The following is a 26,827-nucleotide window of genomic DNA, read 5'->3' as shown; positions in this document are numbered from 1 at the left end:
CTTGACATTTTCTTAACAGTGTAAGAAGGAATTTAAGTAATCTATTATCTGGACTGTGGACCTTTCAGGCCTTTGATGTAGAGGCTCATCTGTTCACTATTTTCCTAGAGTGAGTCAGACAGTAAGGTGGTGTAACTTGGCCAGTATTTTCACGGAGGAGACAAAGAGAAAGTGATAGACAAACAAAATGGAAAAAGGAATTGGTGAAAGGGAGGCTTTCAATCAGTCAAAGATCAGCAACTTAAATTTGGTGAGTTCTCCAGCTTCAAAATGACCCCAGTTCTTTCCTTTTTTTTCATTCAAACATTTACTGAGCGCCTGCAATTTATAGGATGATTATATAATTTGTCATATATCCTAGGATTACTCTTTAATGAAAGGGCTACCATCAATAATTGCAGCAAGACCACAAGTACAACACACTGCTACCACACACCTTATGTTTCTAGAATGAATGGAAAGAAAAAGGGCCTCTGGTATTAAAATACTCTGGTACAGAGAGGAGAGCTTGTATACTCGAGTAGAAGTTCTGAAGCATGAGTAACAAGTACTTGGAGCATGAACACTCAGAAAAGGTCCAGTCCCTCAGGCCACCCTCTTGTCCGTGCTAATGGAATCCTGTAATTTAATCTTGGACCATGTATTTCTATACAGCTAGATCTACAAGCTGCCCAAATTATTTTAAAAATTCTTTCTTTAGAAAAATATGTCACTTTGAAGCTTTTATAGATGATTATTTAACTGCGGGTAAATAAAGCATTCCATTAATTTTTGCATACTTAAGGAAGATGACACACACTGGTACCAATCTGGCTATTTAAAGCATTCTGAACATTCTGAAATAACTCAGGATTAAAAAGTACAGTTTTTGTTAACAAACTGTATGACCTGCAAATTTTCCGTGGATTATTTCACGGGACCCATAAAAATATAGGACATGTACCTTCCAGAAAATACTCACAGATTATTGCCATCAGGGAATTAAAGTTTCCGATGTTAAAACACTCCCGAGCGACGTCAATGAAATACTCGATGATTCTTGCTCGGTGTTTCTTCTTTACAGGCTATACAGAAAAAAAAAGAAAAAATAGAGGGCAGTTATCCAATATGCAAAGAGCCCATCAGTGTGCAAAAATAATATGGAGGGTTAAGAGACAGAAAAAGTTCACTTTCTCACCATGCAGATTTCTGTAGCCACCAAGTAGCTGAGCCGATTAAACCATTCCACGTAAGCTTCTAAATTTCGTGTTTTCTTATGTTCACTGTAGCAACTCTAGAGAAAAAGGAAAGTAAACACACGAGTTAGAGAAAATAAGACGTATTAGGCTCTCATTTTGTCAAATATGGGCCTTTGTTCTCAGTTCATGAATTAGAAAAGTTTTCTAGGAAGGAGGGAGGGAGAGGAAGGGACAGAACGAGAACATGTACCATTCTTGATTATCCTCACGTAAATAGCAAAATCTCTCGGGACAGTCCAGGGAACACCTGGCATCCAGAAATGTACTCTGATGAATTCGCTAAAGTCCCCTTCCCTCCCTCCTCAAGAAACTCTAAAGCACAATTTAAAGGAAGGGTTTTAGCTGCATTCTAAAACAATGGGGTACAAACACTTGTGCCAATAACTATCCACACAGCAAGAGTGCAAAGAACGAGAAAACTTTCTCTCAACGTATTGCCGACTGGTCACGAGGTACTCGGTAACGCGGATAGTTTCAGGGTAAAATTGCAGGTCAACAATGGGTTATAATCAGGCTGTAGGGCACAGTTTTGGAGCATAATGTCACAAGAACTAAAGACCTTCCCAGGTAGGTAAATGGAAGCCAATACCATCTTGAACTTTAGTAGGGTGAGTGGCACATTGTTCAAAAGCAAAAGTAGTTAATCTCATCTTGGAGTTCAAGGTCAGCGTGAAGAGACTAATTACACCCGTCTTTCCTTCCTTCCAAAAGAAACAAAAAAGTCCACTGGCCTTCTACGGAAAAACATATTCTCTACTTCCTGTACTGAGAAAAACTATTTTAAGGCCGGAAAACAGCTGTTGTCCTTATTCCCAGAGAGGGGCGTCCATTGGTGGGAGATGGGGTCTCTGCCTACAAGTCACAGGGCTTCCAAGTCACTGGGGGAGGCGGGAATGTCTTGTATGTGAACACTGATTTTACAGTCCGTGCCCGGTCTTGCTGTCTTTGTGTGCAGGGTTCGCCCAGCAATAAACCTCCCACATTCACTTAATAACAAGAGGCCAAGCAGTCCAGCCCCTGGCTCGGCAGCCTGGATGTGCATCCTGTCTTCTTGCCCTTGCTATTGTTGAGTCATGAGCGGAGCATTCCCTGGTATTTTCTTTTTGACTTAATCTGCTATAACCATTATGCTTTTATCTCCTACCTTCACCACAAATGCCTGCATCTACCTGCTGGAAAGGTCTTATTAATATTAAATTTCCCAATAGGGAGGAAGAAGAGACTTAGTGGTGGGGTAAGACTATTATAAAGGCACGTGGAAAGGCAGCTCAGAAAAAAGTGCCATGACTCAGACACTGCTAATAATGAACAACAACCTTTCTGATTTTAAATCCTACATCAGAATAGTTTCAAATCCTGTCTCTTATACCCACTATCACAGACTAAGGAATGCTATTTCTGGTTTCAGGGCCGAGCTCTGGGTAGACTGGTTACCTTGTCATTGTCCAAAGGGTCCTTCTGCACGAATGCCTGAACAAATTCTTCCGGTCCAATATAATTGAGCCTCTCCTGAAATTCCCATCCAGCAGGTCAACAGTATGAAAGAAAATGAAAAGAAATGGTCAATTCCCTCCACTGACTTCTGGCATCACTCTCATTTTTAAGTGCAGATTATAAAATAGACCTTTAACCCTAAATGCTTTCATCATCTTCAAGCTTTGAACAGAGGCAATTTTCTGTTTAGGCCAATGTTCCAAAAGATAGTGAAAGTTACAAAAAAATTGGTTAGAGGCAGAAAATGAAGACGGTCAATAAACTCTTGGCTCTTCAGACTTGTTTGGTATTTATTAATATTTACAAGCGAATTCCAACAACATCAGAAGCATTCATATCCAAACTCCTACACAGAGCAGGTCTTGACTGTTTCATAGATTAGTTCCCACTTAGATGATTCTGACCCCTCCCGTGACACTGCTGCTGACAAATGCCCTATCTGGTTGCCAAAGCAAACCAGATCTGTGGTTATAAAGGGCAAGGACAGTAGCAGCCTTACCAGCTCTATGTGAGTCAGCTGCTGGGCCAACGTGTAAGGGTCACTGCAGACAGTGATGATATCCCTCTGTATGGACTGTGGCTTGGTCTTGAGAACTGTGAGCCGATCTGTGGATGTGGAGCTGATTTTCGCCAGGACTTCCTCGTACTGGCTGAGGGCAGCAAGTTTGCGGATGAGACACTGCAGCATCTGCTGGACGTTCTTCCGGTATGTCTGCTGGGGAATAAACAAGGGATTCTAACCTCGCTCTGCACGCGTTTTCACCACTGTGCAAGCTCAAACACTACGTCCTTAAATGATTTTACCTCAACTCGACTCAGGGTAATTACAGGAGGATTTGGCCAGCTCTAGCAGTGTGAAAGAAACACATATGCAGAGGATATCTTTTCAGACTTCGAAGGTTCGGTTCTTTTCTCAGGTTGCCACTGAGAGTACGATTCAGGTTGGGCCCTGAAAAGTGTCTCTAGATTGGTATTGGGGAATACGGCATAATGAGTGCTCTCTTCTGGCTAAGAAATGTACCGGTTTGCTTTTGGTGGGTTGAAATACTCTGATCTCAAGTCCAACCCTCCTTTTTCTAACACTTTTTCTTTAGGGCCACATTCTTGACTTCTCCATTTTATCATTCCCAAACTCATTAGTCTGAGGACACACAGCCACCTGTCACGAGTGCACCATTACGTCCCACCCTCCAGCCCACCTTCCTGACACACCGTGGGTGACCACGAGGAAGCAGTAGGTAATCTTTTTGGTCTCTGACCTCCACTTGGCTCATGTCCATTTCTTTTGCATTCATGAGTCAGTATCAACGTTCACAAGAAAACTCTTCCACCCAACAACTGTCCTTGTGACTGTCCCATGCCATGGCCCCACTACTTCATTATGTTATAGCCACACACTTAGGAGAAATTGGTTTAAAAAGCACTGCAACCTCTTGACTTTTAAAATCTTTGTTAAGTCAAAGAAATGAATCCACAATCAATCAATCATAGGTGTAATCATGATATATGTTATGGAGTTCTTTCAGCCTTCCTGTTCTAGCCAAAAATTGCCAAACAACAATTACCCTTCTACATAAATTATGATGCATGTGTCAGAGAAGAACACACAGGCTGATTCAATTGCAACTAGGCCCTCAGGTTAACAGCTCCGGAGGAGGACAGTCCTAGTAGATTTACAGATGAAGAAAGGCCTGTTTATGGCTTGGTAGCCTATTCAAGAGATGCCACAATATCCTCTGCTGAGATGAATTCACTAACAATTTTGTGGCATTTCATACGAATATAAGAGCCACATTTTTTTATGGAGACAATTTGGTTTATTAGAGCATATTATAAAAACCTAAATGAAGATATATTTGCATATGGGGAAAATCACAACACACAGAGAAATGGTTAATTTTCACATAATTAAGAGACAAAAAATATAAACAACCTTCTTTTATCTTCTCTGCTTCTCGTGACTATTCCACTGAGTTCTTTAAATTTGATGACCTTTATTTTTCTCTACATTCATAGACTACTCAAAACTCACTAATGAAATACTTAAGTCTTTAAAAATCGAAGTTTAAAAAAAAATAATCTATCTTCTCCAAAGCATCGAGGTTATCAGTTTATAAGATACTGTTTGGTAATATGCTTTTCGCTCAAGGAAAATACCTCTTTCTTTGGAATTCCAGACTCTTCAAGGCAGAGTTGAGGGCTATTTTAAATCCCTTACCCTTCTTACCCCTACATCTTTTACTTTCATAACTTTGAGTTGCCTTAGAAATCTATGAATTTAAAATGTTTCCTTCAGTTCTTTGTCCCAAGTGTTATCACAAATGCCTCCATGAAAGTTGGATTCTATGCATCCATTTGCCAGGGATTACTCAGAATAGTTAATAAACACCTTCTTAGAGGTAATTTAGTTACAGCATGTGTGATCCAGAGTAGAAAATACGTATCACAGTGTTGAAGTTTCACAGTTACTAAAGCCCACATACAAGAGTAACCCACTACTGTTACTATGTTATCCCTCTACTAAAATAGTTGGAAGTGAATTAGGGAACTTACCTTCTACACTAAGTCTTTCTGAGAAAATTTTTGAATTTTCTGTGTAAAAAACTTACTTGTTTCTACCAGAATAGTCTAAAAAAAAAAAAAGGCCCAATCACATATTCAACCACTGTGCAGCAGTTCCAAGAAGATGCAGCTATCTGCACTGGCATGGAATATTCTCAGCCACATTACCGAGTGGAAAAAGCAGGCGAACACTGGGCAAACACACACACACACACAAACCATACACACACAAACCACACACACACACACACACAAACCATACACACACACACACAAACCATACACACACACAAACCATACACACACACACACACAAACCACACACACACACACACCATACACACTCCCTCCACAGGAGCAGCAGCTCAGGAAGGATACACACCAAACAGTAACAATTTTAAGAGAGAACTGGGATTGCTGGAAGTTTTTAGTAACTTTCGTGTGAATTATTTATTTTAAACCATAAGAATGGATTCCTATATTACTTGAGTTATAGAATAGCATTTAAAGCTTGCCCATGGAATAGGTTTCATAGATGACATAGTTATGATATCTATGTAAGAAAGTTCTGTTTACTCAAAAGGGCCATCAACCCCTCATTTTAAAATATTCATTATTCTACATCTCAGCAGTTATTCCACGCACGTTATCATTCCTACATCATGTACGCTTCCCCCACCCCTTCCCAGGATTCCCACCAAAAATACTCCGTTCAGGAATGACCACCTCTTCTCAGGTTCCCACGGGGGGAAGGGGGTACCAGCGAGAAGCAATAAGACGCTGAACACCTGACTGGGGACAGCCTGCCACTGGGGTCCCAGCCCCAGAGACTGATGGAAGGGATTTCAGGTGCACCTGAACAGCAGGCTGTAAATGCTCCTCGGGGATTCTGATACACGCAAAGCCTGAGAAGCAAAGCTCTACTAGCACGTCTGGTGAAAGAGTTTTATTCTGCATCTTAAAAAAAAGATACCTTAGAGCAGAGGGACAGGAATGTCCAGCCAGGTTGCCAGGGAGCAAAAGGCAGCAGCAAAATATGGGGGGCAAATAAACACGATGAGGCCCAGGGGGAAGCTGTGCAGATAACTAGTGTGTGTGACAGAAAATGGCCCTGTGCTACCGGTAGTGTGTGTGACAGAAAATGGCCCTGTGCTACCGGTAGTGTGTGTGACAGAAAATGGCCATGTGTGATCGCTTTGGGAAGTTTCCTGCTGGCATTTGATTCCATTTGAAAGACCTAGCCTGGCATTGTTACGCATGCTCCCTCCCTGAGTCATGAATTGCTAAATATGTACTTATTCTTTTTTATAACTTCAAATGCCAGTGACAGTAATTACCTGGCAAATAAAGATAGAAGTTCTTATTATAAAGACCAGCCCCTTAAGGAAGAGAAAATTGCATTCTACCCACTCCAATCATCTGTCATGTAATTCAATCATTAGTCTCATTTCATGTTTCTTGCAGGCAAGTCCTAATAAACCACTTTATTTTGGGCAAATCCCCAGGGGGGAAGCATTAAGCCAAATTATGTAGAACTGTCCCAGCAGATTCAGAAGAATCTGACTAAATTATATATATATAGGGCACACCTGGATTCACTGACTGCCAAAAAAAAAAAAAAAAATCCCTAAAGTCCCAGGCAAGAAGCAACAAGTCTCAACCCAAGCCCGAGCCCATTGTTTTCCAGGGAGGAAAACAATTTTTTCCCATTCCAGTAACTGATTTGTGTATGCATCCATCCATCCAGTCATTCATTCATCCTTAGCTAGGAGTTAAGGATCTCATGGTGAATAAAGAGGGGCCAGTGTGGATGCGAATGGGGAGAGCAAGCAATGAAGAAGATTCTAGGACTCCCATGGATACCGGAATCTGAGGATGCTCAGGCCAATGATGGAAATGGCGTGGCACCTGCAAGTTCCCGTGTACCCTAATCATGTCGAGATTACTTAGAATATCTAATACAATGTAAATGCATGTAAATAATTGTTATACTGTACTATTTAGGGAATAATAACAAGAAAATAAGTGTTGCGTGCCAATGCAATTTTTCTTACTGAATACTTTCAACCTGAAGTTGGTTGAACCCGTGAATGTGAAACCCCCAGCCTTGCAGGGTTGACTGCAATTCCCAGTCACGGAGCACTATGAAGTCCCATGAAGGAAAGCGGGAAGGAAGCCAACCATGGGAGGGGTGTGGTGGTAGTTGTGGTGGTGAGGGATGGTCTCTGGGAGGACAGACACTTCAGCACATGACAGATAAGGAGCCTGCCACATGAGAACTGGGGGAAAGGCATCCATCACGCAGCTTTGGAGCTAGGAAGGACACTAGTATGGGACAGTTACCTCGATGATTTAGAGATGAGAAAGTCCTAGGAATTTGGGGGGCTTGCCAAAGCAAACTCAAATCACCTAGCTGCCAGGTGTGGCCCCAATTGTTGAATACTAGATAGACGCAGTCAAAGAAATAGCTACTCCCTGTAAACTCTGACCTGGTTGAGGCAGGGGCATCACTCCACTCCACCTCAGTTTAATTAATTTCCCAGTGAGAACTGGCTAATCTTAAAACCTCTTTACATGTTCAAACTACCTTAACTACTTCTCATGGCTTATATCAAGAATATGTGATTAGCATAGCAGTGCTGGTCAGAAGCACTTTCTCACATTGGCCCAACTCTTAAATAGCTCGATCCCAAATAACAAAAAGACCAGATCTCAGGGGGTTTAAAAGGTTCCTTTTGGAAATAATCAAGTTATAATTTCTATCTTTTATTCATTTTTATTTTTATTGGCGAGACAAGGTCTTGTTCTACCGCAGGCTGGAATGCAGTGGCATGATCATAGCTCACTCCAGCCCCAAACTCCAGGACTCAAGGGCATCTACCACTTCAACCTCCCAAAGTGCTGGGACTAGAGGCATGAGCCCTGCCAATTTCTACCTTTTAGAAAGGCCAGAGAGGGAAGGAAGGATAACTGAAAAATAATATTAAGTAGCTATATGCAACTTAACTGAAATGAAAAACTGACTATTTACTCAGGTTTCAGCCCTCATGCAAGAAAAAGACCTTCTGATGCCACTAATCTTTTGAGTAGCTTGTCACAAACCAAGGTCACAGAGCCAGCATTGACCCAGCCAAGCAACTCAACAGCTAACCCCTCTAATATGAGATTTATTACAAAACTGCACTGAGATGCTTAACTTTTGTCTTTGTGTGTGACGCAACTATTAATTCAGACCTGGCTAGACCCCTAACGGGCAAACTGGCAGAATGATTAGAATAGTCGTAACTTGCAAAATGACTCAGGAAGTGACTCATGCAGCCTTGCAGAAATATGGTTGTTCTGAGCACTTAGATTCGATACAATGTCATAAAGTAACGGAGAAAGGGTTAATTCCATTCTCACGAAAACATAATACAGAAAAGTACAAATTCTTTGAGTTTTAATCTTATATAATTTTAGACTGATTCTGGAGGGAGAAATGGCACTAAGAGGTAAGGTGCTTCTTACATTATCTTCACAGCATACCGCCGAAGGAGTGATGCCCAAGGAAGATTATTCAAAATGGGAAAATGCATTTTAAGATGAATGAAACAAGACATCACTGAAAGCACCAAATGCTTTATCTGCTTTTTCCATGTGAAAAAGTTGTATCTGTGCCTAAATATCTTGTTCCCAGCAATACAGAGACTAGAAGGACAGCCTTCCCCAGCAAACCTCAGCACAGAATACCAGCCCTCTAGGCCTGCTTCAAAAAGGATAACCTTGAACTTGTCACAGCTGGTTAACTTTTATCAAAGGTTCAGTTGAGGGAAGTGATATTTATGGGAGAATATCCAAGAAACTGAGTTTTAATCTCTGCCTATACCAGGTCCTAGGCTTGAACCGCCGTCCAGGCACCAGCTGCAGCATTTTCTCAGCCTTCTCCTCCCTGAAGAACGACCTTTGTTAATTTATACATTAATCTATGGCCTCGGCTTCTATCAAGGAGCATGTGTGGAAAACACTATTAAAAGGCAGTTACCATGATCTCATTCTGTGCCCCCTATACCAAGTCCCTTGTAAGAAAGCTTTTAAATTTTTCATGCAATGCCCTGAAGAACTAGTGCCTTTCCTTCTTCTACCAGTGAAAATGATAAACCCTGCTGTATTTTCCTTTTGCCTGGAACTTAAAGCACAGCAGTTTTATCTTACTCTGCCGGCCCTTAACATTAACATTGGTTTTCCTCCTTGCCTTGTTTGGTTCAGATCGTTTCTGCTGACGATTGACTAATCTACTACTTCCAATCTGTTAATATACTGGTATGTTGTTTACTTTACATCTACTGGAGTGTACATCTATTACTATGCCATTTATTATCTAGCTGGGTCAAACCTTTCTGGAAGGAAGAAAGGTGTAAGTAAAGTTAAGTTAAAACACATGTGCTACATGAAGGATATGCATGAATTGATGTGAACATAGCCCCAAACTTATCACATAAACTCTGCAATAGCTCTTTGAAGTGGGACGGTATAATCATTCCCATATGACATACACAACACATACGCTATTCAAGGGGCTCGCCCAAAGACAAATGGGAGGAAAGCAGTGGAGATTCTGATGCATAATTCAGCACCATTTCCACCAAAGCTATGTCTGGGAATGGCAGTGGCTGTGCCAAATTCAGGTTACCAACCTCCTCGCCACTGGCTATTCGGTGAGCCAGATCCTTTAAGTTTCTCATCATTCTTTCATCCCGAAAATCATAAGGAAATGTTTCTGTCCATTCTGTCAGGAGTTGAAGAATTTTGGGTGCGATTTTTCTTATCTGGTTCTAGGGAGAGAAGGCAACTCTAATTCAGTGAGATTGGTCACCATGGACTACATCAAATAAACAATTACGGTGTCACTGATAAATTTCTAGTCTAGAATCTTGGGGTCTGAAGAAGCGGCTCTAGACCCTGCCCCCCATCAATGACAAACGCCACCAATTTAAGGCAGGATCTCGAGATCCTCCATGTGGTTCAGTTTACACTGTGGCTTTCTCACCACTACAGTGCCCCCTCCGTAGCCATGATGCCATTTATGTACCTCGGCCTGGGCACAGCCAGGGCTGGTGAAGAAAACCAACTTTACAAAATCGAAGCCATACATACAGTTAGCATGTCTAATTTTAAAAAGTGTAAAGTTCAAAATCTGTCTTTACCTTATCACTATCAGGATCACTTAGTCTCTGGTGTTCAACACACAAGTGGCAAACTTTGGCCATCAGCTCATATGGATGCATGAATAACCGAGAACTGAGCAGGAAGGTGAATATGTATGTCCTCTGTGGCGAGAGAGAAAAGTCATCATGGTTACGTTCTCTTGGAAATTAATATTTTCCCTACATACTAGACATCTCATTTCATTACATCCTCTTGGTCAAGTTAATATGCTGCCGTTTCTAAAGTAATCCCTTCTATAGGTAAAAAACAACGCATAATGAATTTCTCCTTTAATTTCTGATGTATCTTTTCCCTTCAACTGCACTAAAAATAACACGTGCCATGCCGGGTAAGTTTGGCTCTTGAAATTCTTCAGAGCATATTTTCACATCCATTCTCAGGGAACCAGGATACCAGCACACATAACTCACTCCAGAAAAGAAGAATGAAATGAGGCCTAGAGAGGTAAATCCAACTTACATATACCACTCATACAGAACATGATTCTATGTCCAAATAGTACGGTGTTTCAGTGGAAGCCAAAACAGACAAGCAAACAAACAAACAAAAAATCCCCCAAACCCACCCATCTAACCCACAGCTCCAGAATCTGCAGTGTGTCTAGCGTGACACACTGAAGTGTTTGTGTCAGAACAGTTAAAGGCAGGCTTTCAAGGGACCTATTCACTTTCTCAAAGACTAAGCAATTTGATACAGCACAATGTAACAGTATATACTTTTCTTTAACCACACTGTCTCCCAAGAAGCCAGTAATGAGGTCGTGCTTATTTGTTATAATAGTTACAGACTCCCAGTGAAAAGAGAAATTCTATTTGGTTTTCCCCCCTTAGGCGCCTTTATTAGCTCATAAACACTTACCCGCCTAAACAAAGGATTTCTTTTACTTTTGCTTACAAGTTTTCCCTGTGTAGCAACATATCTGAAAATGCTATGTAACAAATCACCCACGGAGCAATAACTCACTAAGAAATATTGTGGTCAATTAGACTGGCAAGCACAAACTACCCTTTGCACACCAAAGTTGTTATTATATGTATAAAAATGAATGCAGTCTCCAGATGATCTGAAATCTTTATCAATAGGAAGCTGCTTAGTAAATCTCTCCTGGGGCAGCTGCGTGTAGCACAGGGAAGAAGGAGAATTCACTTGCCCCAGAAAGAAACCCATGTTTCATGCTAACGCTGGTGGGAGACCATGAACACACACTCAACACTCTGAATTTCAGTTTCCTCCTTTCTACCCTTTTGGGATTAGTGTAAGGATTGAGGAACTGCATAACATATTCCCTAGATTAGAAAGCACTATCTATATAAAGACATTCTAAAACAAAAGCAAATATCTTATCTGATGTCCAACCTACAAAGAATTGCATCTTGCCTGTAAATCTCTTCCATGCATTCTCCCTGGCTACGTTCACTTTTCTCAGCAGAGTGATGTTCTTGGAAACAAAACAGGCATTAAAGATTCTGGAGGCATCCAGCATTCCTTGACATTTCTATTTAAGGACCAAGCTATATGCATAAAGCAACCCTGCAGACACTTCATTTAGATGGTATCAGACTGCCTGCCATGGGGTATCTACCCTGAAAAGAAACCATCCATGCCCAGGCCCTATTTGATCTCAAGGCACTCAAAAACCAACATGCAATTTCTCATTAGAAAAATTCCTAACAACCCAGATACGATTCCGTAACATCTACGGTCCCTGCCTACTGTACTGTAATTTCTGCCCAATGCCAAGGACCGGTTTCAGAGGAATGCAAACACCTACATCCGGGTAGTAATCCACGTTGGGCACTAAGTGCTGGATGAGTGCTTCCAAAGATCCGGAGAGGAGGGTGTTGTCATGGTAATACAGCCCTCCACAGCTGTCCTCCGCAGACTGGTAGAGGTTTCGGTTGTAACCACTGCTGTCAAACATGGCTGAGAAGGGAGGTGTCTGAGGCATGCTTTCCTGAAGGCATAAAAAAGAACAGAACATGGTGTCAGCAACACACAGGCTGCAAAGAAAAGTCCCAGGCACTGAAGAGCAGTGAAGAAACGGTCATTTTAAGAAACAGGTTAGGTTCCGATGCGATGTCAGAACCCACCAAGAACCCCACCTGCCCTGTGAGCACCACACGTGCCCTCTGAGTGCCCACATAAGTAAGGTTCTCAGTCCCAGGCTCTTTCAGTCAAATACTGTCAAATGCCTGGACCAGAGCATCCAGTCTAGACTTAACACACTGACTGCCACACGAGGAAAAACTGGTTTCCTTGGGGCCACAGAGTTTTATAGGTCAAAATAGGTAAAGAGACTTGCGAGTTACATATGCCTCACAAGGCCTGGGACTCAAAACTAGCACAAGTTCAAGACGACGCACATGGCACTGAAGGGGCTCAGTTCAAGTCTCCAGCTGTCAAGTTTAGGTGTCAGCCCCTCATGTCAGGCCTGAGGGCGCCTTGCTTGATTCCGCAGAGTCAAGTATGCCCTTAAGGTGGATGTGCGCAGGCCTTCAGATGCGGTTGGGAAGAGTTACGTGACACCAGAGCGCTCCCTGACTAGCACTGGACACTTTGGGAAGACAAGCAAAACTGAAGCTGAAACTAACTTGCAGGAGAGGCCTCTCTACAGTACCCCATGCTCGGGCTCCGCTCTGTGTATCAAGGTAGGTAAGGGATTAAACTGGGGCTCCCCAGCTCTCACGGAAGATCAGAGGCCTTTGATTTTCACCTCTTTGTGTCGTCAAATTCTCCTGCTGGCAGGGGGAGGGGAGACAGTTGGGCAGGGGCGTCTATAAAGCCTCGGTTCCTAGTAAACGTGCAGCCTCCTGATTTGGGAATAAGGACTAGACTGTGGCAGTCCCGGGACAAGCTGCTCCTGTCCATCTGTGGGCCCTGCAGCCCACATAGCCCTCGCCAGAGCAGGCTCTATAGGGGCCACAGGCTATTAAGTTATTACTTGGATTCCTAGGACAGCACGCCTGGACCGAGAACAGACTCCGGGTTTGTGGCGGCACGTGCAGACAATGGAGGCATTCAAGGGCTGCCGAGACTGAGGTTCCAGGAGGCCAACAGTGGGGCAGGGCGCCAATTCCAGGCCCTGGAGTGACCGGCAGGGAGTGTGGCAGCAGCAGGAGGACACAACCTGGGCTCATCTTTCTTTTCAAGATACCAAAAGATAATTTGCCTCCTAATGGGGGAGGGGCGTGGGGCTTGTCTGAGAAGTCACATCCGTCATTACAGGAGCATCTGCTCCAGCTCCAGCTGAAGGGGACACAGAGCGTCACGACCCATACATGCGCCTGGGCAGGAGGCAGCAGGGGTGGAGTGTGAGGGAGAAACCAGCCATTATGTAGCCAACCCGGCAGGTGAAAATGCCATTTAGGAAAAGAACCATCACAAAAAATATAGGAAAAGAGCTTCACTTCTGGCCGTGCTATTTACCTATACTCCAGTGGGAGGGAGCATTTGAGGGATCCATGCCAAAGTAGTCACAAATAGGGGGGAGGTGAATACTGAGGACCCCCCCTATCCAGGGCCCCTTGTCACTAATAGGCACCTGCGTGGTTGGGGCCATGCAGCACAAGTAGCACCCGGTCCTAGAAGCTGAGGACCAAGAACTCAGAACAACGTTCTGCTCAAAACCCTTAGTTGCCGAGACCTCACATGTAGGAACTGCAGTTACATAAATAAGCAACTCAATGTCAGCATCTTATTAAATAAAGGACAAAGTACATTTTTTCCTCTTCAAACTGCCAAGCAAGCTTCGAGCAGTACAATCCAAGTGCAATATAATCATTGCAAACTGGTTGTCCTTGGTGGAAAGAAAACAGAATGTCCTTAAACCGGGAGGTGGGACTGGACATGAGAAGCACCTGGTCACTTCTGATAACTCTGACGGCAGCGTCTCTGTCTGGATCCCCAAGCCAGAGGTCAGACGGTTATAAACATACAGTGTTCTTCACATAAAGGATGAGAAGTGGAACTCAGCCTGGCACACCCTTGCCCTTGGAGTCAGGCTCATTTTCTGTTAGGAACTGTGAATCTTCCTTGATTACAACACTTACTCATGGCTACTGCAAACATTCTCATATACTGCCTTTGGGAGATAGTTGGTTTATTATTAAAGTTTATTAATAATATTCATCATATTATTAAAAACGATAAATATTCAAAGGGTCAATAGAAATCACCTCGTCCCGAATATGTAAAAGACATTTCCTTTCACTTCCTAACTGGTTGTCTAGGACCTGTGAACGAGCGAGAAGGATTTGGAGGCTGTAACTCAGTGGGAGAAGGCAGGTCCTAAGTGATTAGCAAAGGCCATGGGCCATCAGAGTCTGGTCCAATCTCTTCTTTTTATGAATGTGCATATTGAGACCCAAGGTGTGAAGTGATGAGGCTAGGACTGCACAGCAGTGTGACCACAGCACAGCACGTGAACTCCCCTGAACCGAGCGCCTTTCCTGCCTTGGGCTTATTAACAGTAACCTCTGACCTACAAAACAGTCATCAGTCATGTAGAGTTTCCTTTCAAGGAATTAGCACCAAACCCACCAAGTATTTGTACTTTTTAACTATTTACTCCTGCAAAACGGACTCAGATCTGGGCAAAGATTCCCATTTATGGAGGTCCCACTTCTGTAACTTAATTGCTACGAGGAACTTTAGAAGTTACCACCCACTCTCCAGCCCTAGGTATGTTTTCCATCTGATATTTCTAATTTTGCTCATCCCTTCCGCAATCCTAAATCATAACAAAATTACCTGTCTTCTTTATAGCAAAGTTCTTAAAGCGTTAGTATTAGAACCATAGCAAAGGCTTTTCGTATTATTCTTTGGAAATGCTTTACTCACAAGATTTCTTTGAGGAGGTGCAAAATATTAACACGTAGGAAACTCCTTTCAGTAAGGCACCAGAAAAAGTGCAAATAGCAGTGGAGACCAAGTCAAGATAAATTAATAGAAGTTACAGCTTACTGTTCTTAGGAACCAACTGTAAGGAGAACACGCTTCACATGCCGTCTTCTGCCTGTGGATGAGCCCAGAGTTATGCTGCTGGTTTCATCTTCCCAGGCGCCACCTTGATCACTGAACTTGCGCACAGCAACAGCCAGCTACTGAGAAGTAAGCCACTCCACGACCTTCCACCCCTATCTATGCACATTAGTTCCACATGTATTTTCCAACCTTACCATCTACTCAAGACAGCATTTTTTCAATTCCTTAAGCCTTTTTTTCTTTGTTGGTTGCAAATGCTTCTCACTGTGGGATCCCACGAGCTGGAGAAGGTCTGCACATTCTCCGGGTCTGTCCTTCTCTGTATTATCCGTCAGGGTCCCTCTCCCTGAGGGATGTGGGGGGCTCTGAAGATTTCATTGACTCCCATGTGCATAATGATCCATTGACTACACATGCCTTTCTGGACCCTATATCTACCTCATCTGGCAGGCATCTTATCCTTTCCTGACCGTCTAAAAAGCTGAGGTTAAGAAAAACCCTAATAATTTGTTTGGAGTTACACATGAAGTAAGGGACAGACAGGGTGGGGTTTCAAAGTCAGGTCTTCAGGTTAAAAATTTATTACACGATTTCATTTATACCACCCAAAGTGGTCATCTTTGAACTTCTGATATTTAATCATAAAATGAAAATCCTGTCGATCTGTCCTGACTTGTAGGCCATTATATAATTTATATGTTTTACATGTTCTACATAAATCCTTGCTCCAGAGATACATTAATACCTTTAATACTCTTATTAAAAAGTCAGACTGTCAACGGCAATATTTAAGCTACTGACCTTTGCAATCAAAGCATAGTTCCATCAAGACATAGAGATTTCAGAAATCCTAATATGCACTTTTAAAAAAACTTAGTATCTTTAAAACTGAAATGCATGTAAACAGTCAATGGATTTAAAAAGCATGTTCGACAGTCTTTTTTTAGAGATAATATGAAATAACAGAGTATCTCATGATGGACGGCATCTTGCCTATAATGAAATATAGTAATATTTGCTTAGATGTATGTTATAGATTTCCAGGAAAAAAACTTCATGAGACAATGACCAAAAAGAAAAAAAGAACAACCCATGGGTCATGGTATTCACCACTCATTTCTGCTCAATCTGTAACAAGTGGCCACTCTAGCTGTTTTCTGAAAGATCAAAGCCTGTGTAGTAGGAACGTTTAATAAGTGTGAGGAGAAGTCAACAGAATGGAACAAAAAGTCCTGTCTGTGACGCACCATTTAAATACCTACGAAGACGGACATAGTAGCTGGAGCTTATTTTCTCTTAAACATCTTCCTCTTATTGCCCATTTTTTTATTTCTTTAACTCATATCGGTGTACGTTAATGCGTTTATGGGGTACAATGTGCTGATTTGATATACAATGTGAAATGCTTACATCCAACTGATTAACATAACTGTCTCCTTGCTTACTTATTTGTTGTGGAAAAACCATTCATATTCTATTCTTAATAGTATAGAAATGTATCATCGCATTGTGCACACTAGGTTGGATCCCCCCCAAACCTCCCCTCTTCCCACCATCCTCCCTCCCCTCCCCACACTCTCCTCTCCCCTCCTTCTTTCTGGACTATAGTTAGGTTTTACCATTCCTATGACTGTGTAGATGTCTATATGCTGATTTCATAGTAGTATTGAATACATTGGATACTTTTTTTTCCATTCTTGAGATACTGCTGCCCACACTGAGAGCTAGGATTTGTTCAGTATTACTCAGATTTGATATCTAGGTCTTCAGTTCCACCTGCTTCAGTTCTGGAATTGAAAAGTGAGGCCCAGAAGATTAAATATTGGCTTAGTTTTCATTAAGAAAATAAATCCAATATTCTGAGTACTTGACATGAGAACCCAGGGGAGTATTTATCCCTGGGTACCATTAAGTCTCAGAATCGCCTGCTCAGGATTTCTCCAGGTAAGGAGGTAAGTGGGAAGCACCTCTTAACTCACAGCGTCCACGTGCCTTTTTCGATCCACGCAGTCCCAAGGCCTTCCTTATCTGCAGCAGGCCTTGTTCTTTCAGTTCCCACGACGAATATTTTCTATCTCTGGGGTCTAGTGAGCTCTCAGTTTTACCCCTCTCTTCCATCCCACCATCTCCCCATCTGCCGTCTTTCTTCAGTACAAAGTTTGCACAGCTCAATACATTACACCTATCAGGAGGAATCTGCCAGCCAAAGGCCTTGTTTATGAAGAACTGACTCTTCTTCAAAATTAGAATGTGTGACCGTGTGGCAAATTCAATACCGGCATTAATTTACCATTATGTCAAACTTCAAAGGAGTTAATTCCTTTGGAAAAAGAGAAATTTGTACAAGACACATGAAAAAACCGATGACTTTATTTAAATCCTACTGATAATACATAAAGCAGAAGACAGGTTAATCTCACAAGCAATTCTCATTTCACCGAGTTTCATCTTTAAGCCTGTTCTCCACAATGCAAAATATATCCTATTCAGCCAGTGGTTCTTAACTTTTGAGGGAGATCACAAACCTCTTTCCTCCCACTGCCCCCAAAGAAATACACCAACACATTTGCATACTGTGCTTTTAGGGACTTCACGGGAGCCTATGTGTGGCCTGTACAGAATTCAGATATTATTTCTTTACCCCAAAGGAGAAAAACATGGTGGCTCCAAGGGGAGCCTGGGTCTCAGACATTTAAGACTGGCTCTTCAGAAGCCAAGGAATGCTTCTATTTTCAGGTAGCGCTAATCAAATTGAGTTAAAAAATAAAATAATGATAATTACAGTATTTTGGTTTCAGTAGAACTATTGAAATAGGCTTTTTAAAATTTACTTTTTGCCTCAATTGAGTCAGCTTTTTGCAGTGGGAGGAGATCCACTGAGACAATGGGGGACAGCTTTTGGTTGTAGAACTGTGAGCTAGCCTACCAGAAAGTTTAGAGCCACCAAAATTAGCATACAGATTGGAGGTTATGCTGAAAAGACTTTCCAACAGAAAGTAAAGATACACTCAACCCGGGGATACAAGATGAATGTTCTTTCTTAAAATTAATTTGGTAAGCTGAAAAGTTAGTTGACAGACAAGACGTCTTACAGGGGCAGCTAATTTGATCACAAAGATAGATCGTGTTCTTCCAAGGACCCTGAAGAAGTTCAGCCTGACATTGATCCTGCAGCAAGGAAGCCAAGTCTGGGTGATTTACAGGATGAATGGATTTGAAAGGCATGCCTAATGGTTTCAAAGCACCAGATGAAAAGCTGCCTTTTTCTAAACAGACTGAATTAGCCACTGCTTTTGCAGAGTGTTATTTATGACGAAGCAGGTGCACCAGGATAAGGTGGTTTCAGGTGACAATTCAGATTGGAAAAGAGGCAGAGGGGAAAAAAAGATGGGTCTGGAAACTAAATCAAACGATGCCTCAATGTCTGTGATAGGTGCTTTGCAAATCTCTACCAGAATGTCAAGTCAGCGTTTCCTTTACACTCGAGAGAATGAGAAAGAAAATGTAGGCATCAAAGGGAAAAAGGTTTTTTAAAATCCCTATTTCATCCAATGCCTTTATGTTGACCCTAATCTTTTAGTTTCTGTTCAAATGTTGGATGGGTAGGCCTTCCTATAACAGCTGAACTTTGAAAGCACATTTGTTCAGTGGGGAGATGTTTAATTGAATATCCTGGAATTACTGGTTTCTCAGTTCCTGTCTAAATTCCAGAGAAACTCTGCACTTTGGCAAGACGCATCTTTAACAAATTGTTAATTTCTTTTTTCATTCAAAGTGGCATAGATCAAAATTAGAAAGAGTTCACATGTTTCAGCTTTACTCCAGTGGGTATCTCAATTCCTGATTTGAGCCCAGGTGAAATGCAGAAGTTTCTGACACTATTCAAAACATAGTTTATTTTCAGCCTGAAAATATCTAGAAAACTATCTTTTTTTTTTTTATTTCCTTGGTCACAAAAACTCCTAAAAGCGGAGATGTCTAACAGCATCTTTGGAAACTGTAGAATGCTATACTCTGCTAACCCTGAGAAAAGAGGCATTGTGTGGAAAGGGCAACCCACACAGGGCAGACAACTCGGAACCAATTCACTTCTTTGGCACATGTACAGACAGTAAGTAACTCCAAGATAAGGACATTCTTTGGAACTGAGTCCCAAACTGAGTAGATTTCAGAGATAAGGGCAAAAACACAGTGTTTTTGAGGAAGGAAGATCCTATTTCTCTTCTCAATGAGGTGGAGTTATAGACATCCATACAAAAATGAATTTGCATTTTGCTTGATTTGTCCTAAAAGCTACTTTAAAAATTCCTCACTACTTCCTAATTGACGGGGGAAGGCGATTCTGACTCAAATAGTTAATATCTTTGGTTTCCTTGGAAGAAAAACATAGCTAAGATTTGTCATATTTGTCTTGGGCATCTGTTGGTAGTTTATTAAAACCCAAATGACACTTCAGTACACAACCTGGAGAGTCATTTAAATCTTTTCTACTGTCTGGGAACTGAACCCAAAAAATGTTAACATCTTTTACACATTAACGATTTTATCTCATCTACAATTTCCATGCAGTACCTGAGCTTAACAGTAGATGGCTCCTCCTCACTGGTCTTTGAAAGAGTGCTTTGCAACAGTGAACAGAGGGTGCTGATTTAGAACCAGAGTTTGGGGGGAAAAAAGATTGAGACATTAGTGTTTGTGATCTTGGCTTATTATTAAACTCGGGAAAGTGGCACTGCTGAGGCTGAGCAGGTGAAGCTATAACAGCTTATCAAGCCAGCTGGCCGTATTTCCTTACGTCTTAGGTGCTGATCTATGATGAGAATTAAATATTTCATTTTTCCAGAGGAATAAAAATGATCTTCTGAATAATCAAGATCATCATAATCTAGTGAAGTACTGTGAAAGAGAACTTTTTGTACTATCCAGTACAGTAGCTAGTAAGCTACAAGTGACTACCAAACACTCGGAATGTAGTGAGTGCAACTGAGAGAAGAAATGTTAAATTTTGTTTAAATAAACTTAAGCTTAAATATCCCTGAGTGGCTAGCGGTTCCCACAGTGAACAGAGCACAGATATGAGCAGCTCAATCACCATTTATACATGACAAACCTCAAACCAAACTATGGAATATCATCTGGGGAGAATTTTCATGTCAGCATGAAAATGATCTGATACTCATTGAGGAAATTTATTTACAAAGCAGAGTTTTCTATTTATATTGTATTATGTAATGTGATCACTGGTATAATTTTATTTTTTGGTTTCAAATTTTGTAAAAATTGTCCTTATTCCTCCCCCTCCACTCTTCCCCTTTAGATCAATACAAAGATGTTGGCAGTCTACAAAATGTTTTCCTACTAGGCTAAACTTGTACTTTCTCTGTGCTAAACTAATTTGCATTCCAGGTTGTTTCATAAAATTTGAATAAATTGAATGATTTCTATATATAACATACCTTGAGGTATGTTTATAATACACATACAAAGCTGTGGGAAAAAAAGATTGGTCATTAAAAAATTAAAAATTTACTATGTATTATCACTGACTGAATAGGCCAAAAAATGTTTCTTGATAATTAGACATTTTTAGAACTCCAACCTTCTTGATAATTAGAAAATTTTAATACACTTAGAGAAAAACAAAATCAAAAGCAGTTCAAAAAAAAATTAGATCTTGACATGAATTTATCCATAAAGAAATTTCACTTTCCTCTCTTTGTTTCCATGTACCCAAAAAGTAGCTGAACATCTAACTGCATATCATTTTTCCTTCCTTTGTCCCCCCAATACAGGGTACAAATGCATGCAGTGAGAGCGTAACAAAACAAGGCAGTTATTACTGAGCTAGGAAGGCCAAGTTCAACATCTCAGTTCATTTTGCAGACAGTGCAGGTACAGGGGGAGAAAAGTCACTGGTTAGGGCTCCAGATCAGCAGAGGCTACAGCAGCTGTCCTTTTAGGATAATTAAGGGTTGCTCAGTTCTAATTTTTTGTAAATTTAACTGAAGAACCAAAAGGGGAAAAAAAAAAAAGACAGCAATAGTTTTGGAAAAGTGAAAGGGGTGGAGAGGGAATACATGAATTCAACCACTAACAATAAAAATCCCATAAACCTTAACCGGCATTTTCAAGAGTACAATTTGCTACTTTAAGACATCACAACACATTTTAATAGCTTTTCCATTTATTATTTATAGCATCAAAATTAAGATTCTCTCTCCCTGATTCAGGGGCTTCTTCTTCCAAGGAAGGGAGAATGCCTTCCTTTCTCCTATTTCCTTTCCCAGGATGTAGTCTCCTTGGGGGCATCCAGATGTTCCTCCAGAGTCCAGTGCTTCCAGGCAGCCTTTGGAGATTGCTAAGCCCATGACTCCCTGTGCCACACTAGGGTCCTACCCACCCATGCATGGGCACTTCCCTTAACTTCTATCCCTTCACTGTTCTTACCATTTCTTTTTCTCCTTGACAGATGTCAATCAACTGGTTTTATTTGGTCTATTGTATTCCATGAAAATTAACCAGAAGTTAATGTTAGATTCTAAGAATGAAATGCTAGTCATAGCATAAGAAATATGCATTATTATGATAAATAATACTTAGAAATCTCTGTACGAGTACATCCAGAGAGAAAGAGATTAGATGCCAGGCTAGGAGAAGGGAGACATGTAAATGCTTTCTGATGATTCTCTCCTCTCAAAGACAGTAGCCCTCCCCCCCCAAGGATCAGGTGTGGACTGTAGACATAGCCAATAAGATGTCTGGGGGGGGGGGCACAGAGAATGGAGTGAGCCTGAAAATGCACTCTGGGAGAAATAAATTCTAAGAATCTAACTCTCCATTAGACGGCTGGAAAGTACAAAGCCAGTATGCTCAGTAGCCTGAAATGCTCCTACCTCCATGAAAACAAAGGACTGACCACCATGCAGTGGAGGAATGCCAACAAGGAACTTGCTAAGCAGGGGCTGATCTCACTTTTGCCAGACAATCTGCTCCAAAGGCATAACACTCTTTGTAAATGTTGATTTCTGTCAAAAGTGCCCTAAATCCTCATTGGCTCAAGCCCTGCTCCCCCCTTAAAAAAATAAAATTACCATTAATGATAGGGTATAACAAGCTGCCATGCTTTTTTTTTCTGTTCTCAAAGATAATAGTCAAGAATTTTTATTTTTATTCCTTTTTTTTTTTTAAAGAAATCAATCCTGTATTTTCACTTAACCTCATCTGACAAGTTATTTACCCCCCAAGTCTCTAATCAGGCACATATTCTACTGAACTGTAAACCTCCCTGTTTCTGAGCACAGACCACTGAGGCTCAACTACATTTTAAATTAAGGCACAGCCATCACATGCCAAGCACTGGCCACTGTTCTAAGGAGGAAAGAATAATTATTCACCCCATGACTGTACAGACATCATTCAAGAGGGCGACATCCTGACTCTTCCTCTTTATGCACTCAAGACCCTCCCAAGGCCATCAGAGATCATCAGGGCTAAATATAGATCCACACACACCAGCAGTTTCTGCATCACATGATGCTGCTGACGAAGGACTCCTTGGAGACGCGTTCGGCCCAAACACACATACACAAATTTGTATGCATGTTCATCTAAACACACTGTATCTCCTGAATGCAAAGATGATCCTATCCACATTCAGAAGAGAAAACCCATTACTTAGACAATCTTTTTGTGCCATTTACGACACTTGCACCGCTCTCTGAGCTGTCAGAGGATTTAGTTACGATGCCTGTTTACTACAACTGAGCCAATTTGGTTCAGGTCAAGTGGTAAGCAATAGTCCACACACACACACAGGCACACGCAGAGAGAGGCGTACACCCCAGCTCCTGGGTTTCACCCTTGTCTCTCACTTAAGTAGTTCCCAGGCTGCCCTAGAAAGAAAAGCCTCCCACATGCTGACTGCCTTCAAGACCCCCAGGTACCCACAGCTCATGTCAGTTCACCAGGACGGGTGACCTCAGGCGGGCGACACACCTGAGCTCACGCAAAAAGCAAAGCCTCTTGGTGTCTCCCAGGTACGCCAGGTGAACAGAGAGATGACAGGACGCCACCTCGTCGGTGGAGAGCACACTTGTGTTTCCTTGTCCTCTCCTAAGAGTCAGATCTTAGATTACACGGCACCGACAACAAAAATAACAACTCCCCTGCACACATACACACACGCGCGAAAACTGATCAAGAATTGCAAAGGAACAACCTACATAAGCACAAGAAGGGAGCAGGGATGAGAAAAGGATGAGCGCTATTAGAACTCAGACAAATCCTCAAAAACTGCAAAGATATCCAACAGAAGGCCTAGCTGCCGGACCAGGGAGAAAGTACAGGGCACAACGCCAGCCGGTCCCGGCCTGGGTTCGGCCCGGCACCTGTTGGGGCCGGGGCGACCCCAGGTGCTGGCCGGGCAGGGGGACTTCTCTGGTCCTTGGCTTTAACCCGGCTCTTTGTGCCAGAGCTCGCTCTTGTTCAGCCCGGGATCTCCCGCCTCCTTGGAGAGCCCGGGGCAGCCGGGGCTCAGCCTTAGAGCCCAGCTCGCTCCCGGGTCTCCCGGGAGAGCGCAGCGCTCAGCGCAGTCCCGCGTCCCCAGTTCCGGGCTCAGGTCCCTCCCGGCAGAACTGCCCAGTCAGGGGACAACCTACCCGCAGATGGACCCGGGATCCTCCACCTCCTGGTTGTTTTCCGCGAGCTCACAAATGCGACCAGAGGACCTGGAGCTAAAGCGCGCGGGAAGAAGGAAAAAAAAAAACCCGCCTGCCCAGGCGCGTTCCTTGTTTATACTGAAACTACTGCACCGCCGCCGCCGCGCACACCCCCTGCCTCGGAGCGCCGCCTCCCGCCGCCGGCCCCGCCCCCCGCAGGGAGCCGCCCGGCACCGCGCAGCTCCCCGCCCACGCCGCCACCGCCCGCGACCTGAGCGCCAGTCCCGGCGGGCAGGGGACTCCCGCGGCGCGTCCGCCTGGCCCGGGTGCCCGCCCACGCTGCGGAGGCCGGCGGAGGCGGTGCAGCGGCTTTTCGCCGCGCGGGTTGGGCTGGCTCCGACTGAGTGCACCTGCCCGGGGCTGTTGTGCAGTCATGTGTTTGTGTGTGTATGTTCATTAACCTGTGTACTACCTGTAAATACCGGCCCGACTCGTTATACAGTATCTATTAACATAATTATGAGCTAAAGGTTACTGTCTCTGTAACTCTCAGAAGAGAGCTGAGAGGAACCACAGGACATTTGCTCAGCAAGTACTACGCAGAGCCTGAGCGCTAGGCATTGTGCAAGACGCTGGGGTACCCTGGTGGCAAAGTAGGCTGGTCCCTACTATTAGGAAGCTTACAGTCTAGCGGAGGACAAACGGTAGGCAAATAATCGCTCAGAGGGTAAAATTATGGCTCTTAGAAGCTGCAGGAAGAAGGGGAACCTGTTCTGTGAAACGTGGACTCTGGGAGCGAGGCAGGGAGGCTAGTTCTCAGCAACGGCTGTGTTGTTGTGGCAACCGCATACCCATCCTCTCTTGGGATGCTTGATAACAATCTTAGAAAACAGATAAATACCTCAATATTTCACCTTGTACCCAGAAAGGGAGGCTGGAGGGAAGACATGATAGAAGCAGATAAGGAGAGAAAGACAGACTCCCGTGGAAAGAAGAGATTTATTGTCAGGAGACTATCTTGCCAGCTCCGTGGCCCTGAGTAGGTAAAATAGGTTTTATGAGCTTCGGTTTTCCCATATATAAAACAGTACTTTTCACACCTGTCCTTTAGAGCTATAATTAGGATTATTGAGAGGGAGGAATCTTTTTTTGTTCCTGGCCCTCCGTCCCTCACCTCCTTTCGTGGGTGGAAAGATTCCCGTTGAAGATCACTTTACCTATTAGCTGGTTTGTCCCCTCATTTCCTTCACTTATGCCTCTTCCCGTTTTTTCTTCCTTATCATACTCCCTCTTTCCCTTCTATAAGTGGGCCTGCCTAACTCGAGCCTTTGACTTAACCTTAGTTTCCCTGCAGTCCTTATGAGAAGCTATAAGCCACCCGGGCTTGGTGGCGGCCAGCCACGCAGGGTTAAAACAGAGACTTGGGTGGCCCAGGTAGCTGCCGTGGTTTTTCCAAACTCAATATTCCATCCCGGTTCTGTAACAAAGAAGCCATATGATGCTGGGCAAGTTATGATATTTACGCTCCTGAGGTTCTGCTCTTGTAGCAAGAAATTAAAAGGATTGGACTAAGTCAAGATTTCTTAATGGAAGTATCTAACTTAGCCTTTGTAACTTTGGGATAGACACAAGATTTTGCCCAGTTTTACTTTCTAAAATACTCCCACTTGAAAAGGACATTTATTTTAAATCCTCAAGGTGTAATGATACCACAATAATATTGATGCAATCCTTTTCCAAACCACACGTCCGCTCCCCATGCTGGCAGACCCCTCAGGGCCCTTTCCAGCTCCCTGAATGAAAAGTATTATTATTGCATAAAGAGACAGTTCCACAGCCAGGCATCATGAACCCCCAGCCTGTCTCTGTCATGCTGCCACCCATAAAACCTTAGGAGGAGGACAGGTCCAGTTCACTGATCTGAAAACTAGCATCAAGGTCAATCAAGTAACTTCTTCACAGGGTATAGAAAAACCTACAAGAGATAATACAGGAAATGGGTTGGAAAAGATGTCCCTCAGGGAAACCTTAATGACCTCCCTGTTTAAAACTGCGCTCAGCTCCTCTCTCTCTAGTCCTTCCCTGCTCCCTTGTCTCCTCCATACGACTTATCACCACTTTACACAGTGTATTCTCCCCTTGCTACTGCTTCTCTCCCCTCTCTGCAATCTAAGTTATGTCAGAGCGGCGTTTGCTGCTGTTGTCATCGTAGTTTTTGTTTGGCTGCTGCATTTCTTATGTCTAGAATAGTGTCTGACACATAGTAAGATCTAAATAAATTTGTTAGTTGGACAAACGAATGAATGGATGTCTACCTCGTTGTAAGCACTCAATAAATAACTGCTAGTATTGTCATGTCTACATTATTCTCTGTCTATCACCAAAAAATATGATTTCCATTCTTTATTCCTCAAAATTTCTCTCTGGTGCCTTAACTCCGGTGGTGAAACCTCTGACTCTGTAAATGCCGGTAAGCTCAGGAATGCCAGTCAAACTGATGCAAACGAAGGCTTGAAGTGCACTGCTTCACTCCAGTGCCAAACAGCAGTCATGTCATTACGTTTCTGCTTTATAACAGGACCTGTGCTAGGCAGTATTTTCCTTTTCTAATCTTCTTCTATCTCGGGTGTACCAAATTAGAGCAATCATCATGACTGATCCAGGCACAACCCATGTTATTTTATTTTA

The 26,827-nt window shown here is 42.7% G+C and overlaps 1 protein-coding gene across 2 annotated transcripts in view; it reads right to left on the bottom strand.

The window, feature by feature from the left end:
* RASGEF1B (RasGEF domain family member 1B) overlaps positions 1 to 24,302 on the bottom strand; it is a 40,166-nt gene extending 15,864 nt beyond the window's left edge. The window contains exons 1-8 of one of the 2 annotated variants that reach the window (XM_003790050.3): positions 24,140 to 24,302; positions 12,271 to 12,453; positions 10,478 to 10,600; positions 9,968 to 10,105; positions 3,232 to 3,447; positions 2,673 to 2,747; positions 1,178 to 1,273; positions 962 to 1,064 (exon numbers count right to left, since the gene is read on the bottom strand). In XM_003790050.3, coding sequence (XP_003790098.1) covers positions 962 to 1,064; positions 1,178 to 1,273; positions 2,673 to 2,747; positions 3,232 to 3,447; positions 9,968 to 10,105; positions 10,478 to 10,600; positions 12,271 to 12,447 — 928 coding nt within the window. In that variant the 5' untranslated portion in view covers positions 12,448 to 12,453; positions 24,140 to 24,302. The remainder of the gene's footprint in view (positions 1 to 961; positions 1,065 to 1,177; positions 1,274 to 2,672; positions 2,748 to 3,231; positions 3,448 to 9,967; positions 10,106 to 10,477; positions 10,601 to 12,270; positions 12,454 to 24,139) is intronic. The other variant, XM_023513358.1, reaches the window with a different exon arrangement.
* Between the last annotated feature and the right edge of the window lie 2,525 nt (positions 24,303 to 26,827).

Source organism: Otolemur garnettii, unplaced genomic scaffold (genome assembly GCF_000181295.1).
Source record: "Otolemur garnettii isolate 467f Iridium unplaced genomic scaffold, OtoGar3 scaffold00039, whole genome shotgun sequence".
NCBI classification, from domain to species: Eukaryota; Metazoa; Chordata; class Mammalia; order Primates; family Galagidae; genus Otolemur; species Otolemur garnettii.
Note: the sequence above shows the minus strand (reverse complement) of the source record. Positions and strands in the feature narration are given on the sequence as shown.